Raw genomic sequence first — 16594 nt, forward strand, 5'->3', positions numbered from 1 at the left:
CTTGCAGGGACTGTGGGCCACTGCAGTGAAAGACCCAAGGCCCGTATGTTATAAGGCTGCATGTAGAAATATAAAGCCCTGAGTCCTCTAGTACAGAAAATCCCCCCGTGCCTCCCATCTAAATATTGGCTGGTTTAGTCTGAAAAGTGTAAGTTATTAGCAACAGGAGAAAAATGCTTCCAGGGCTGACTTGCAAGGCTGTTGAGGTCAGATGTCCCAGACAGGTTTAGATAGCGAAGGAAGGAGTGGTGTTTACCGTATTCTTTTGCAGTTCATTACCTGCATATTGTCTCCATGTAATGGTGTCCAAGATTTACGTAGTGTCTGCTTAATTTCTAATTCCCTGAAGAAGGGGCACGCAATTAGAGAAGTGTTCATACCAGGAGTAGCTCATACTAGTATATCTCTCTTACCTGCAAACACTCAATAAAGGAGGAGAGGAAAGCCAGATGACTTCTGCTTAGTCATGAAGAGTATCTCACCATAAGTGATTGCTTTGGGTTAATCTTAAACTACTTGATAATCCAAAACAGATGGAATCTCAAGAAGGTTCAAGTTTCCTAATACAGTTAGAGAATGTATTTTTTTTGAAAAGTGTTAAAATGTAGGGAATTGAAAAATATGGCATGAGTAAAGCTTATGCAAAAAAGAAATTCTAGCTTGGTAAATAAGAATAAAAACCTTTGAAAAAATGTTTGTTTATAAATATTTGCATAATGCAACTTGGTTTCCTCCAGTTATTTGCCATGTTTTTTTGTTTTGTTCTTACCTTCCCCCACAGGTAGTACATTTCATTACAGGGCTTGTCTGCTCTTTGGAAAGTCAGGCCTGTATTTATCCAGTCTTTCCTCGTTCTCCTGACTGCTCTAGGAATCAGGATTTCAGTATGATATTTAAAGGAACTGAGCAATTGAATACAGAATAACTTGAATTTATTTTAGTTTTACTTGTCACAGAGCTTTTGTGAGGAAAACTGCCTTGCATAAGTTCTCTGAAGAAAAGAATCTTAAATGCATCTGACCTTTATTTGACTTTGGAGGCTGTATTGAATGAATGTGAAGGATTCTGTTTCTTAGTACCTGAAGATAATATATCACTCCTTTGCTAGTCGTTGTGAATACATTTATTGCTTTTGCATAGCTAGCTGATTTAGTCATCTGTGCTTGAAGAGGAAGATGAAACTTTTCTAGGTCATCCTTTCTTTTAACAAAAAAAGCATAAGCACGCAAAATAAAGGGTGGAAAAAAGTTGAAGGTTCCTCTCAATAATTCTTAGTTTTGAAAAGGGGCAAGTGTTCATACTGAGTAAATCATGTGGAAAGTACTTCCTTTTCCTTAAATCTTTATTGTTGAACCCTGAAGGGAGAAGCGCCGTTTATCCACTCAAATATTATTTACCAGTGAGGTTATGGTGCTTCCAGATGCAGATTATGTGGAGATCAGTTCAGAATATGTTAATAATACTACATAGTTTTTATTAACAGAATAGAAATATACTGTATAATATTCTTTTTCTACTGTAGAACATTTGTGCTTCATCTCACTGCAGTATTTTGGGCACTATTTTAATTTCACAACTTTATTTAAAGGGAACTGAAATTATTTTAGACTCAAAGATGTCTATAGCCTTTGCTTAATTTTTAGCATAGTTGTATAAATAAGATATAAACTTTGGCATGGTTAAAATCTGTTTCCAGGAAGTGGTGGAGTCACCATCTTGGGAAGTATTTAAAAGATGCGTAGATGTGGTGCTTAGGGAAACGATTTAGTAGTGGACTTGGCAGTGTTAGGTTAACAACTGGACTCAATTTTAAAAGGTCCTTTCCACAGAATCTAAATGATTCTGTGATTCTACAAAAGAGATAGTTACCAGCCAGCCTGGGATTCATGCTCAGTCTTTTCCATAGTTCTGTCAAACTGGTCTCTCTTGTGGCAAGCCAAAAAAGTAATTGTTTTGAATATCAAATTTGAAAATCAAATGAATTTGAGTTGTTTTGAAGGTTGTGTGAACAAATTCCGGGATCTGAACTTCCCTTAGAGAAAGCCCTGTCAACTGCCATGTCATGTATTTGACTAAAGTGTTGCTGCTTACTGGAGTATGTTGAGAAGAAACAAGGAAGAGCAAGGTTTTCAGCGTAAGCAAATCAGATACAAAGTCTATCAACTTTCGTGGTCTATTTTAAGAGTGATATAGCTGTAATATCTGAAATGCATTTGTTTCTGGGAACAGCATGACTTAGGTTTGGTGGATTTTTTGCTGGCTCATTTAAGAAAGCAAACACCTATGGAGTATCCGCCTTTGCTATTTGTGTCTGCAAAGCAACCCCAGTTCTGTTTCCCCTCCTCTCATGAGCTTGCATTCTGCTCATAAGCTGTGAATGGGGAGGAACAAGCAAGGTATTAGATTTCTTTCATAATGCTGCATAGAGAATATGCTTCCTGCAAATGCCTTTTCACATGTACAGTAGGTGAAAGAGTGGGGAGCGTACACGTTCTAAATCCTCCCATTAGGCATACTTAAAATAGTTTGGGCCGTGCTACAAAATACCACTTCTGCAAGCCAGCCTTTGGTGGGATGTCAGAGAAGAGGTGTGTGAAGCCCTTCTGCTTTGTCAAGCTTCAGCTGCCCAATACTGAAGTAATGAAAGGGTCTTGTTCTGCTTCACGGGAGTTGCAGACCAAATGCAACCTTGTCCAAAGATGAGGCAGTACATGCCAGCCCTGTATGGCAGGTTAGAGAAAGCACAGCCACACTTTCCTGGTTAGCTCTGCAGAGGGTAAAAAGCTCCATTGTTAACTTGTTAACTCATCCAAATGAGTGCCAGGAGTCCAAGGGATATTAATTCCTCTTTGGACTGCAGTTTTCAAAGGTTGTGTGGTAGCTTTTGCTGTTAACAGGGATGAGAGGCAGCTGCACCAATTTCCACAACCCCCACAACAGCCCAGAACAGAATGGGGAGTTGCACTGTGGTGGGCTATAAAGGAGTAATTCACAGTCTGATTTGCTCAGTTAGCTACAACTGTGGTTTTTTGGTGTTTGTTTATGTGTGAGGGACAAACAGATATTGAACCAAAGTAATGATTGCACTACAGCTGTTGACGCTGTAGCCTTATTTGATTGTATTGCTCTTTAACACTTGCTATCCTAATCAGTATTTGTATTTTTCAAAGGAGAAAGAAACACCAGTATTGATTTCTGTTGCGATTTAGAGTTGTAGTGTGGTTTGGAGTGTTAATGACTGATGCAAGATAAAGATGGCTCTACAAGGCTACCTCTCTTAATGGTTAAAATTTGATTAGTAGACAAGTGTGCTTTGCTTTATTCATAACTTCTTCCCTGTAGCATTGCCTAAACTGTGCTTCATAATGCTTCTCCTTTATCAGCTCCCTCTTCTCTGTGGGGTTTTTTTTGTCAATTAAACATCTGCAGTGAAATCTACAGTACTGTTTCATCACGTGTCGAATTAACATGACTCAGGGTTTGCAACAAGTATTTGTCGACTAACTATGCAGTTAATATTTATACTCAGATACCTCATCCCACACCAAAGACTTCTGTTGGTTTTAAATTATGCAGGTCATTGTGGCAGAAATGCCTTTCTGAGGAAAATCATGTATTCCCAAAGAATACATTTTATTGCATAAATATGACAAACTCACTGAGCTGGATTAACAGCAGACCTATTTTGATCGTGCAGCAGGGAGAAAAATATTAAACAGGTATGTTTAAGTTGGACTTGGCAGTGTTAGGTTTATGGTTGGACTTGATGATCTTAAATTTAGATTTCTAATCTAAATGATTCTATGATTTGCTTAAAAAGTGTTAGACAAATCCAGGTCAGTCTAAAGCTGTAAGAAGTTACAGGTAAGCAAGTACTCCTTAGTGCTTTGGTGTGGTACAAGCTTAACTATGCAGTCTCCTGGTCTTTGATTGTACAAGGACACAATGGAGCTCACCATACTCAAGTGCTTAGTGCCCATTTTCTCACATGCAGTGTACGATTTTAAATGAGGTTTCTGTGCTCCTTGTAAGGAGGAATTAAGCATCTAGGAATGGGAGTTGATGTATTTTCCTGTGGTATGTATCCTTCTCAGTAGTGTTTTCTGTTGTTTATGTCTGAAGTCCTACACCTCTCCTGGAGGGTAGGTGTCTATATGCAATTTGAAGTCTTGTCTTTGATTTCGATGTCTTAAGTCATTTCCTTTAAATCTGGACGAAGTAGGAATGGTGATGCCATCAACATTTTATACAGTGGGGTACTGGATAAATACTTTACTGTTGTATTAAAAGAATGACGCTAAAACCTTGTTGAAGGACCGGGTATCGGGACTGCATCTGTTCTACTGGCCTCTAAGGGACAATAGTTCAGGCTTGAGTATTGCCCCACCATCATCAGTGGTGTTCTGTTGGTAACGTGTTCCCTGGCATGTTTTGGCATGTGTCAGCAGTCCTCTGGACAAGGCCTAGGCAAAATTTGGGGCATGATGCAGCTCAGGGACTATTTTCAACTGCTGGCATGGATTAGAAGTTGAGAACGTTCAGCTGTGTGGGTGCAAGCTGTGCTTTGCTGCTTGGCCTCAAGGCCTTGGGACCGGCCGTGGCTTGTTGTGTTACCAGCTACAGATGTAGTTGTGGGTTCAGCCACGAGTGACTTCAGCGCTGGCAAATGAGTCACACGTTCCTTTACTGTCTTTGCTGTAGGCTCCAGGAGCTGTATGTGTTTCTGCACAGCAGCCGGTTTCTCTTTGAATGGCTAGTGTATGTCAGACATACTCTTTTCATACCTACTACATTTGGCTTTCCTTAGATATGGGAATACCTAATTTGTGAATGGGGGACAGCCTTAGGCACAAAAAAACGCTCAGCTTATCCAGAATGGTATTTGCAAACACGGTCACTGGCAGAATAAGAACTACATAGGGGACTTCACCGGTGTAAAGACAGGCAGCTCAGGAATTGCAGGCATCGGATTGCTCTTGCAGACATCACTTATGTCCTGTGATCTTCTGGATTTTAGGCACCTAGTATCTGGTCTCAGCATGGAGGTTGCTGTGGACCAAGATTTTTAATGTGGAATTTTATAGGGTTTTTCATACAGGGGAAAAAGTGTGCTAAGGGTCACCGAACTATGCCATTTCACATGCTTGCCATGCTCCTTTCAAAGAAGGAGTGTTAGGATGGTGCAGCTTTAACCTTAAAGGAGGAACCGAGAATTGATTTGAGGTTTTCTGTCTGTACATACTAAATATATTTCTGCTTGCATTGTGAGTGTGTTCCAGAAGCGTGTGTGATGAGAGGGAGGTCACTGCTACCACTGCTGCTTGGCGTGATAGTGCTAAAGGATCACACTGGTTCTGCTGTGTGTGCTCTTTTTTTTTTTTTTTTTTTTTTTTTTTTTTTTTTTTAAGGTCATGAATTAGCTCTGACACTTCAGTTGCCACAGCTGTGGCTGGTAAGCCTTCTGTGATTTTTGCCTTTATCATACAAGGCACATTCTTAGAAGTCTGTAAGATGGTTGCCTTTTGGGTATTTGTGAATACACCATATAATACCATATAAATACAAACATATTTATGTATGTTTATATGCTTTTTTAGTTTGAGCATATATAGACACACACACTTTTTCAATAAATGCATAAATAAAATACATGAGTGTTTCTCCCATGCCCTTGTACTCCTGAAGAGTTTCCTTTTATGAAAATCATGCTGTGCTTTTTGAAGCTTGAAACTTTTATCTGAATGATAATCTTCGCTGTCTGCACCATCACTTTGAAAATCTTCCCTGCCACTCCTATTTATCGTGAGGATGACTCAAGCTGTTTTTCAGGCTTGGGTGTTACAATCCAAGCAAATCCTCTAGGCTGCTGGAAGAGAAACCAGAACACATAAAGCTGAGGTCCTGTGTTTCCTGCTTTTGTCTGTGTTGGCAATGTATTCACTTCTTGGTAGGCACGCACTAAGTGTACAAAACACTCGCTAGGGTTGTAAGGTATTGGCTGTGTTAGCACAGTATTAATGGATTTATCTGTTGCAGGTAGACCAAGTCAGCCCAACCCTTAAGATGCTATTTTGGTTCAAGTACAAACACGACTGAAGGGATTACCTAAGGCACAGCAACTATGTGGAGTTTTCATTCTGTGAAATTTGGATGCCGATTTTGATTAAGGATTTAAGTTTTCCTCTACTTCATCTACTGCTTTAAAGTAGAGTTTCTCTTAGTAGGGGAATGTGAGTCCTGCATTGTTAGACTTCTATAAAATAGGTATTTAGGCTCCCTCTATACTTGAAACAGCTGTACTTCCAATAAGCAATTAATTCTATTTAATTTGTTATTATGTATTTTACAATGTGATGATTCGCTTTTTCAAGATACCTCTCTCCACTGACTGTAGAGAGCATCTGTCTCAATGACAAAACTAAACTAGATGTATAATGTTTGTGAGTTAAGGTTAGTAGAAGTGAATCGTATGATTAATATTAGTTTTCATAACGATGTTTCCCCCTTCCTTTCAGCATTAAGGGGACATTAGCAAGAGGAAGTTAATTACACCTTGCTTTGCTTTAGGTGGTTACTGGTGCTATGTGTTTCACTTACAGTCACTGTTGTGGTTTCTGTTTATGTAGAGGTCTCGTACTGTTACCAGCATGGCTACAGAAGCTGAGGATGTGTCATGATCTCTCTGGCCATGGATGTACAGCTGTAAATGGGGATCTGGATTTTAGAGCTTGTGCTCAGTGGAGCTTCCAGCTTTGTTGGTGCAGTGTGAAGATATCGTGCCTGTGTCTACATTGGTCCCAAGTACAAAGTTAGCCACAGAAATAAGACTTGTTTAACGTGATATACTTTTTTTTTAGTCCTTTTTTTCTTAAGTTTGCCCTAATTATTAGTAACATTTTAACAAAACCCAGTGAAATAGTGTTTTGTGAATGCCTGGTTTTCAGGTTTTTGTTATATTGTCCAATGTTTTGTTGGTCATACCACAGTGGGATGGGATTATGCTCTCTTAAGTTTGCAGTTTTTTAAATCATTGTAGTGAAGCAAAACTGGTGAAATTACTAGAATGGAGTTTTGTTTTGTTTTGTTTGGAGTTAGTTTTGATCTTGCTTATTTTGTCTGAGCCACAGTCCCAAATAACTGTCGTAAGCTTTTATTGCTCTTTCTATCCTTATTGCTGTGTTATTTGACCCATTCTGTAGTTAAGTTTTCTGTGGAAGAAGGAATTGGCTTCTGTTAGGAAGCAAAGTAGGTGCCAAACAAATAGTCTAATGTGGAGGTTTTTTTGCAGATACATGCTCAGTTTTCAAGCTCTTAAGGGTTTAACAGTATCTTGTCAAACTCAAAACTGCCAAATTATATGTCCTTGGCAGTGGGTTTTTGTCTCTCTGCTCCATTTTCTCTGAGTTACTGCATGCATAAATGCATGGGGTTTGGTTTGGTTTGGTTTCTTACTATTTTTTTTTGTAGCCTAAATAAGTGCTTTTGTGCCTGCTTTTATACTGTATAAATGTACAGTATTTCAGTTATATGTTCGTATCACTGAATAAATGTCTTACTCCGGTAATAAAAAGTCCTTGTCAGGGATGAGAATCTTCCTGTTTACAACTGTTGAGTAGCCATAGTGTTCACAATCCTCCAGAAAGTGAATCCCTCTAGGTTTTGTTGAAGCTCTTCCTTTGGGTTGGGTTTGCTTGTCAGAATGGGTTAGATGCAGACAGGTAGGTGCCTGTGGTACGGCTGAGTGCTGTGCCACTAACGCCTGGATCTGTGTGCATCGTGTTCACCTCAACCCCTGAGCAGAGACTTTGGGGCCACCCAGTTAGTCTGAACTTGGCTTAGTTAAGTACCTGAACTGTCATCGCCCTGTCCTTCCCATTTGGGAGTTAGCCTGCCCAGAACAGAGCCTGTGCTTGGCATGCTCTGTCTGTGCCTGTTGCACCTTCCAGCAGCTTAGAGGAACTCACAGATCTTGTCTGCTAGTTGGGAGTGGTTTTGTTTTGGTTTGGTTTTTTTTGCACTTACCCACCCACAGGAGCATGTGAAACACAATGTGAGTGTGCAGTATATATGGGAAGGTTTCTTTCACACCTAAGAAGTGTTAAAAAACTTTAGTAAGGGAGTAGACAAAGAGGTTTGGTTTTTTTTTATTTTTTTGAAAGGTGTTTTTGTTGGGGCTGAAAAGGCAGATATTTCAGTACTTGCTATACCATCCGTATTCTCAGTTTCATGTGTTGCTATATACTTAACAAATTTCTCCATTAAGAAATACCTGCAACGCTGTGGGTAGTTTTTGCATTACTTCATAAAAGCATCAGTTTTATTCTAGATACTTTCAACTTTAGTCAAGTGTAGTTCTTGTTGCTGTGATGAATAGTAAATTTTTTGCAATGCAGTATTGCTTCTTAGTGGCCAGGAGCATCTTCAGTTTTTATTACATTAATATCTGCTTTTAGAAAGTACTTACCAGGATGAACTTCCAAAAATTAGTAGATCTAATGTTGCATAATTTTACAGAAGGGTGAAGACTTGCAACTAATGTGTACAATTGACTTCCTTTCATAAAGCAGCAATTTTTGCAGAATTCATTTGAAAAGCAGAAGAGTTTTCATGCGAGATAAGCTTGATAATATTCCCAAGATAACAGCATTAATCTTGCATACCTCCTATTACTAGCATTGTTATTTAAGATTAAGGCAGCAATTCAGTGTTTGAAAAAAGGGGGGTTAGGGCAAATCTTAAAGCTATGTGTGCGGAAAAGTGTTCTTTTATCTCTTCAGGAAAAGACAGGAACTTCTTGTTAGAGGCTGGCCTTTGCTTGTGCTTAAACTGTAGAAAACTTACCCCTTCTTAGTGCAGGACAGCTTTTAGTTTTGTTATAACTGGAGTGAACAAGACTGCTTGTTAAATTAGGAATAATAATTTAAAATCCAAATGCTTAGTTCTGGAATTTTTAGTTTTCCAACAGTGTGGTAAGACCAGATTATATGTGCAGTGTTCTTTTCATTTGTTTTAATTTTGTGGTAAGTTCAGTTTTCTTACAGGAAAAACTGGGCTTACTTTTTAAGTAGTTGTGTAACAGGAACTGGATGGGGGGGAGGTGAAAAATGTGAAAGGCTTCAGTGTCAAAGCAGGATTAGAACAGACTTCTCCATCCAGCTTCTTGCAGAAGTATTAGACTGTGCAAGTATATCTTTCTGAATTTGCATTCATTTTAAATGAGCTCTACTGAATATGTTTGAAAATGTGCTAATTCAGTGTTTGTCAATTGCATTTATACAATGTTTTTCAGCACTCTGATAATCGGATAACAAATGCAGCCCAGACATTTGCAACTTCTAGATGTAGAATTTTTCTTGTTTGCATTTTGTCTTAGCTCTTGAAATGTATCCTCTTTCATTTGTCAGTGATGCTCAAGTACCAGTAACCCTGAGGTATAAATGGTAATGGTCTAGCAACAAAGGGAACTTGTCAGGATTTACGAGTCTACCCAGGTACAAGAACCTTACAGTATTACATTTACTGCTGGAAAAATATGAAAAATCACTCTTCATTGATAAAACTCTTAGAAAATAAAAGAATAAGTAATTCTAGAGGATACTATGCTCAAGTAGAATTTTCAAAGTTACCAATCTCAAAGTGAACCTTGCTGGGTTTGTTGCAATTTTAGCTGAATTCTTTATGTAATTCTGAAAATGTCATCTTTGGCAAAGATGCTGGTTGAAATTACAAATTAAAATCACTTTCTCATTGGCAAGGGGTGGTGGAAGACACTATAATCATGAGTGATATGGAAAGGCTGAGTGTCAATCAAGTGTTACTTGCCTCTTCCAAAAGAAATGAAGATGGAGCAATGAAACTAGTGGATTTGAAACAGGAGGTTTTGTTTTATTTTTTTAGTTTTGCTTCCCACACACACACATGCAATGTGAACTTTTTACTGCAGAGTACTGTGGATGTTAAAAAGTTTACGTGCATTCAAAGGGAGACGGGACAAGCTCACAGAAGAAAAATTTTAGTGTTGCCGAAATCACACACACATCTGACAAAGAAAGTCCTGAGATACAGCTGAAGTGGGACAGCACTTGGACAGGAGAAAGCCCTGTATGCTCTCCTGCTGTTATCTTCTTCCCCAGGCATCCAGCCTTGGCCACTGTTGGAGGCAGGATTGTAGATTAGGTGAATGTTTGGAATCTGATCCAGTAAAACCATTCATATCTTTTACCTGATCTTGGGAGCTCTCTTTCAGTCTTTGCATTCCTATGACTGAGGTTACTTTCTTAAGAAATTGAAGTTTGGAGGCCGATTTCAGTTAAGGGTTTCACCTGCCTGAAGTGCAATTCAAACCTGTGTGGTTTTTTTTAAGCACTTTTAGATGAAAAATATAAAAGATATATTTGACCTAGTATTGGTATTTCTTTAAATGTCAAGTCATGTATACTGAATGAAACAAACTTTGACTTGCGTTCTGTTCCTGAGAAAGCCAGAAATTAAAATTTCAAGTCGAACATAAAAACTATAAAACGGGAAATCTTTTGCTTTTAAAGTAATGGTATGTTGAGGTAAATCAGAGATGGTGATAGAAAGTTTGTTTCTTTTTCCTTGTCTTTTGAAAGTGCTGGTTAATTATGTAGTTATCAATGGCTGCCTATCCTGCTTTAGATGAGAAAAATGCTTAGAATCAACTACATTTCCACTGCTTTTATTTTTATGGTAAGTGTACAGTATCTGCACTCTGTAGATGAAGAAACCAGATTACAAAGAACAAATTCGTAACTAAAACTGAACTCCTAACCCCCTCTGCATAGGCATATGAGTAAAAATAATGTACTTTTAGGGAAGTACTGGATGCAACAATTCACAGGCTCAGGAGCTCTGATAATATAAGCCTTTTTTATTTGAGATGCCTGGACACGACTTAGGAGCATATCCCCTCATCTAAATTTAAATGTTGGCATAAGCTCGTACCAGAGAGACAGAAGAGTTGATACTAACGGCAGGAGCAGAGCGAAAGGAGTGCAACTGTTCAGGAATGTTCCAGTGAAAGCATTGCTTCATCCACAGCTCTCCAGGATAATCCTGCTGCAGAACCAGAAAAGGTGGAGAAAACCTTGTCCAGTCCTGAATAGCTGGTAGCTTGGCTTTATAGTGGCTTGTTGTGGGAGGTACAGGTTCGCTCCCCCTCTTCTGAATCAGTCTGATCAGGAATTTCTCAAGTAATGGTCAGATTCTCTAAATTACAGATGTTGCTTTTTTGGCTGTGTTCTTTTTTGCTGGGGCTTTTTTTTGTTTTGTTTTTTGTTTTTCCTTTTGTGGAAAGAGTGAAGTATGTTTAATAATTAAAAATACGAAGCTTCCTCAAACAGTTTCAAGGTATCAAGCTGTTAACTGGTTGGAAAGCTATTGCACTGTGTTGCACTACACTACTGCAAAAAGCAGAAGCTACTGTCCTAGAGAGCGAGCGCCAAGCAGAAAGAGCTACTCTCCATGCTTCCCCAGGCTCTTTGAGCTAATACACCAAGGAAAGCCTAGTTTAAAAGGGGGTACCCATACATGTGACTATCTGCTTGTTCTACTTTTAAGCCAGTGATTATTTTTCATTTTTCTGGAGTTTTGTAATCTCAGAAGGAGTAGCTTCTGTTTACCAGGGTGAAGCTCCGGGGTGCTTGCTGCCGTAATACAGAGGTGTTGCTGAACAAGTTGTCACTCAGACAAGTAACAGCTTTGATAAGCTTGGGAAGAGTAGTAGCCTAGAAAGAGCCCAGCAGTGACACGAAGAACTTTTAGTCTCAAAGTCTTTAGAGGGAGTCTTCTATTAAACAGGCTTTTTAGAGATAGATGCATTGAGATGTCAGAGATGAGTGCCTGGCTTTTGAACTTTGGAATTGTCAGTGACGTAGGATTTGTCAGTGGCATACGGAAAATGTAAAGAGTTTCTATTCATGCTGAGAGTTTCATGTGTTTTTCTGAAGTCTGATATGAATCAGAAGAGTTTAGGATGCCCAGCTTAGATAACTGTCTATTTTCAGATACAATGCAGACACTGACTATCCTTGTAGCTTAAGCTCATGCTATTTGAATTTCCTTTCATAGGTTGTGTGCATAAAAATTTAGCATGCTGTTAAATTTAAAATCCAGTTGGCATTAGTTTCTAGCAGTCTTTGAGTAACTCAGGTTTCCTGTAGTAGTAAGCAGTGTACAGTTGATTTATAACAATTAAGCAAAAGCTTTGCAAACTTTGAAACTCACAGGTAACATGCCATGTATTCTGACAGCACAATATGCATTTCCTCCAACATTGATTCATGCTTCTGTATGCTGCTCTGAAGTAAAAATGCCTCAGTGCTCTATCTGTGTTGCAGATGACTACTTTAAATCCAAAGTGCAAATTAATTTTTAACTCCATTTTCATTCTTGACTCACTCCATTGTTTTTGAGGAGGAAAAAACCAACACTGCTTACTTTTACCCTTTAAATATTTATTTTATTTTGCTGTAATGTTAATTTTGAGGAAAATGTACACAGTGTTCTAATAGCTGGGAAACATACATAGCAGGACGTTTTAAAGCACTTTTCTCTATATATTCTGGTTTGTAACAGTAATGTACGTAGATTGTTCCTTTTACATGGCTTTGACTTTTCCAAGTGTCTTGATTGATTTTGCCACCACATAGCCCCAGGTAGTTTATTTTTAATACCTTATAAAGTTTGCAAGAAAATAGCATTTGAAATTTTCAATGCTCATGTTAAAAATGTTTCTAGGACACAAAGACTTGAGAGGAAGTTTCATTCTAAAAATTACCATGTCTTTAATTTGTTTATGGGACATAAAAGAGTTTCCTAGAATTAATTGGGTTGATACAGATGCTCATTGATAGTTAGCGAAGGTCACGTTTTTCTAAGAAACTACCACTTTGAGATTGAATTCCCTTATTTGGAGGATGTTATTTTGCTCAGAAGTTGTGCTGAGTCGAAGAGCTTCTCACAAAAGAGTTTAATAAAGTGTTACTGTACCTAAAGCACTAACTTCAGTCATCAAAGGTTATTTGGTTATAATTACACAGACATCTGAGACAGAGGTGAGAAGAAAAACCAGTTTGTCTGAGTTGTTTGCAGATGCCCTCAACTACCAGAAGATTTAATTGCTTTATGGGGGCCAGGCTTGTGCAGAGAAAATGTATTTTATCAGATAAACCTGGGAGAAATGAAGTTGTGTAGCCCAGTCATCAAAGCCTCATATGAACGTAATAGTTCCTAAGAAGGAAGCTGCAAGGAGAAAAGACAGGAGGGAAGGGTAAGACAGAGGAAACTCCGGAGCAGGCACAGTAGCTGAGGCGGTATGAACGAAGTGGTGCTGTTTTCCTCAGCAGCTGGAACCTGCAGTGTAAACCGGGTAGTTTCACCCCCATCCTCAGTAACTTGGAAACAGACATCATTATTACAAATTAGCAGTTGTTTTAACTTTAGAAAAAAAACCACCTACTTTTTCATCTATGTTTGATTTGATAGACAGTCTTTAGACTTTGGTTAATCTATTCCAACCCCGAAAGTTCATTTTTAACATACAACCTGTCAGAAAAGACATTTGACATAAATTCTTAAAACACTTTTTCTGTGTACTGTTATGCCTAACACTTTTACACTCGTAAACTTTTCTGATGTGAAGGAAGCGTAACATTTACATATCAGAACATATTTCCACGGCTGAAGAAATGTGCAGGCTTCTAATTCCAGTTTAGTCCCAGTAGTCTTTTAATACAGTTTATATTGTAGAGTCACTGTCAAATATTTTCATCTTTATGGTCTGAAGGCTGTGTTGAATGAAGTTTTCAGAAACTGGCCTTTCAGAGAATCTGATGTCCCGTGGCCTAGTGGTCCGGTTCTTTTTTATGGAATTTTGAATTGTATCTGATGTAAAATAGTAGACTATAGGGTCAAAACAGCAGTTTGAAACGGCAATGCACAGAGTGACGGGGTACATAGTCCTGACTGCAGTTACCACTGAACAGTTAATCCAGGTCTGTGTTCTCATAAGGGAGTAAAGTATTAAGGTAATGTTATAAGGCACAAAGCAGAAGCAGAATATCACCAAATGGACAAAAATCATTTTGAGTACCTTTTTCTTGCTTAATTTATTCCGACTTAATGTAAGAGGTTTATTCAAAGTCCGTAAGACCATGGTGGAGCAGGTCACGTTCAAGATGAGTGGAATAAAAAACCCAACTATTTCAATGAAGATAACAATTCGAGATAGGTAGGTTTTCCATGTGTCCTCTGAAAAGTTTTCAAAACATGTTCTTTGTTCAGTATTATTGCGGCGGTTTGTAGACTGGAAAAAGCTTGCTGGTGTGCTGCCTGCTAACACTGTTATCCATACTGCAGCGCAGACGATTTTTGCATTCCTTTTGGTTCGGAGAGTCTTCGATCGAAAAGGGTGTACTATAGCCAAAAAGCGATCTACACTTATGCAAGTCAGAAATAAAATGCTCCCGTACATATTTGTATAAAAGAGGGTGACAGAAATCTTGCAAAGAATGTCTCCAAAAGGCCAGTTTCTCGCTACAAAGTAATAAATCCTGAAGGGTAATGTAAACACAAAAAGCAGATCTGATATTGCTAAATTCAGCATGTAAGTTGTAGTTTCATTTCGCACTTTTAAAGTACAAATAAAAATGTAGATAGCAACACAGTTTGCTATGAGGCCAAGAACAAACACCATGCTAAAGATACATCCATATAAAGTATATTTAAAGGAGTCCTCAGTGGAGCAATTAGAGCTTACCATTATAATGGTATATTTAAAAAGTCCTGTGATTTGGAGGTTTCTCTAGTATTTTTATCGCAACTTTTTTTAAATTCCAGAAGAACTTGCAGATGTGTTTGAACCCTGTGCTTTAGTAAGTTTGTTGCAGGGTAAAGCTTCAGAGGAGAAACATAATCTCTGTGGCAGGGGAGTACATCTCCAGCAGTGATCACCAGGAGGTCGCTCCTCTCTTCCCAGTGGTGTTTGTAATCACATAGCCAGGCTTCAAAAGTCAAAACCCATATAATTTGTGGCAGATGAGGTCATCCCAAAGCTTGCTTAGCTCCCTTTGCTCCCTCAGTTCGATGAAGCTGTTGTAGAACTTTCTGCCTTGTTCACGGCTGCGGATCATGGTGTTGGAGTTTTGTCGGTGGGGTACGGATGCTTCGGATGCTTTAGAAAACGCTCTCCCCGATGCCACGCAGGGTCGGCACTTGGGTTTCTCCCTCAGCCTTCTTTCTGTGAAACGAGCTTTTTGGCTGCTCCGAGCGCTGGCTGGCTGGCTGGCCGGCCCCACGGGGTGGGAAGCAAGCTGCTTGTGAGGGCAGAAATTAAATTCCAGAGCGTGTTTGTTCCTGCAGAGCACGGCCCCGGCGTCCCGCGCCCCTGCAGCCTCTCGCCAGCCCGGCTCCTTCTGGGGAGGAGAGGAGAGAGCTCAGGCAATTTGTAGCGTGACATCACGGGAGGAAGAGGATGGGCTGGCTGAAGGATGGTTTCAGTTCAGTTTGTTTGCCTTGCCCGGTCTGATAGCGTGTCTGCTGGGGCTGTACCTTGCAGGCTGCAGGCAGTCACCAGCAGAGCGCTGCTGCTGCAGCCTCCTGTTAACTCTTTCCGAACTCCCTGGAAGGGCCTTGTCGGCAGTGCTGGAGTCCAAAAACTTCATCACAAAAATCTTTTTTCTTCAGTTGTGAGGAGACTTTCCAGTGTCTGAAATTCCCCTTTGGCTTTGGAGATAGTAGTGTCATTTTACATATTATGTGGGACTGAACTAACGTTAAGTTTTTTGACAGATACCTTTGCTCACAATGCAGAACATTTTATTCACCAGCAATCAGCTGAGTGGTTCTATCTCAATTCCCTCAGTTACACCTCAGGAGGGACAAAATAACATTGATAGGTAATTAAATAAATTTGCAAAATAATTGCTGAAAGAGAGAAGCATAAATATTATGAACCTGTGGGTTGCTTTTGGATGTTCCCAGGACTGAGATGCGTTGCAGTGGGAGGAGAAAATTTTAACTCGTTCCATATTAGAAAGCATATTCCAGGGTGTACTTCTAATCAGAAAGATGGTTCTTTTTTTTTAAAAAAAATCTTCAAAATGTTTTTGTTAAATTTTGTGGTAAAAAAAGTATTTTCTTCAATAGGTAAGCACAGAATTATTATACCAAAATAAATACTGTGCTATGCAGTTGTTTCTCGTGATTTAAAGGGGGCCAGTTACTGCACATATACAAACTACTCCCATTGGTCACTGATTAATGAAACAAAATGATGTTGCAACTAATTAAATTAAATAAATATAAAAAAAGAAGCTCTTATTGCCTTTAGGGGCAGATACAAGATAAATCTTGGTTTAGACAGATTCATTTATTTAACAACAGCTTGGGTAGACTCACTTCTGGCATCAAAACCAGTCTATTTCTAAGTCTTAGAATAACAAATCTCTTCGTATCTGACTGGGTGGCATGGTTCTTTTGAACTAGATTTTAATCAGTTGTACCTAAGCAAGGCTCTGGGCAAAACCTTTCTAGTCTGCTGTAAAGAAGAGTAAATAATAGCTCTTCACACGTT

General features: G+C 39.0%; 2 protein-coding genes across 5 annotated transcripts in view; one reads left to right on the forward strand and one right to left on the reverse strand.

Annotated features, from left to right (window-relative positions):
* RB1 (RB transcriptional corepressor 1) overlaps positions 1–16594 on the forward strand; it is an 82217-nt gene that overhangs the window by 33241 nt on the left and 32382 nt on the right. Inside the window, exons 18-19 of one of the 4 annotated variants that reach the window (XR_008746815.1) lie at positions 6627–10422; positions 10545–11119. The exons of 2 other annotated variants lie outside the window; for them this stretch is intronic. Coding sequence is in view for 1 of the 2 variants with exons in the window: in XM_055801686.1 (XP_055657661.1) it covers positions 6627–6677 (51 nt within the window). In the remaining variant the exon portion in view is untranslated. Of the gene's footprint in view, positions 1–6626; positions 11120–16594 lie in introns of those variants that run through there. One more of the 4 variants, XM_055801686.1, reaches the window with a different exon arrangement.
* Positions 12460–15459, reverse strand: LPAR6 (lysophosphatidic acid receptor 6). The gene has a single exon (XM_027790733.2). The coding sequence runs from the start codon at positions 14780–14782 to the stop codon at positions 13760–13762; it is 1023 nt and encodes a 340-aa protein (XP_027646534.1). The 5' UTR covers positions 14783–15459; the 3' UTR covers positions 12460–13759.

Source organism: Falco peregrinus, chromosome 4 (assembly GCF_023634155.1).
Source record: "Falco peregrinus isolate bFalPer1 chromosome 4, bFalPer1.pri, whole genome shotgun sequence".
NCBI lineage: Eukaryota > Metazoa > Chordata > Aves > Falconiformes > Falconidae > Falco > Falco peregrinus.

What these genes read in the sequence shown, in the direction of transcription:
- LPAR6 (XM_027790733.2), bottom strand. Translation starts at nt 14,782, where the DNA reads ATGGTAAGCTCTAATTGCTCCACTGAGGACTCCTTTAAATATACTTTA.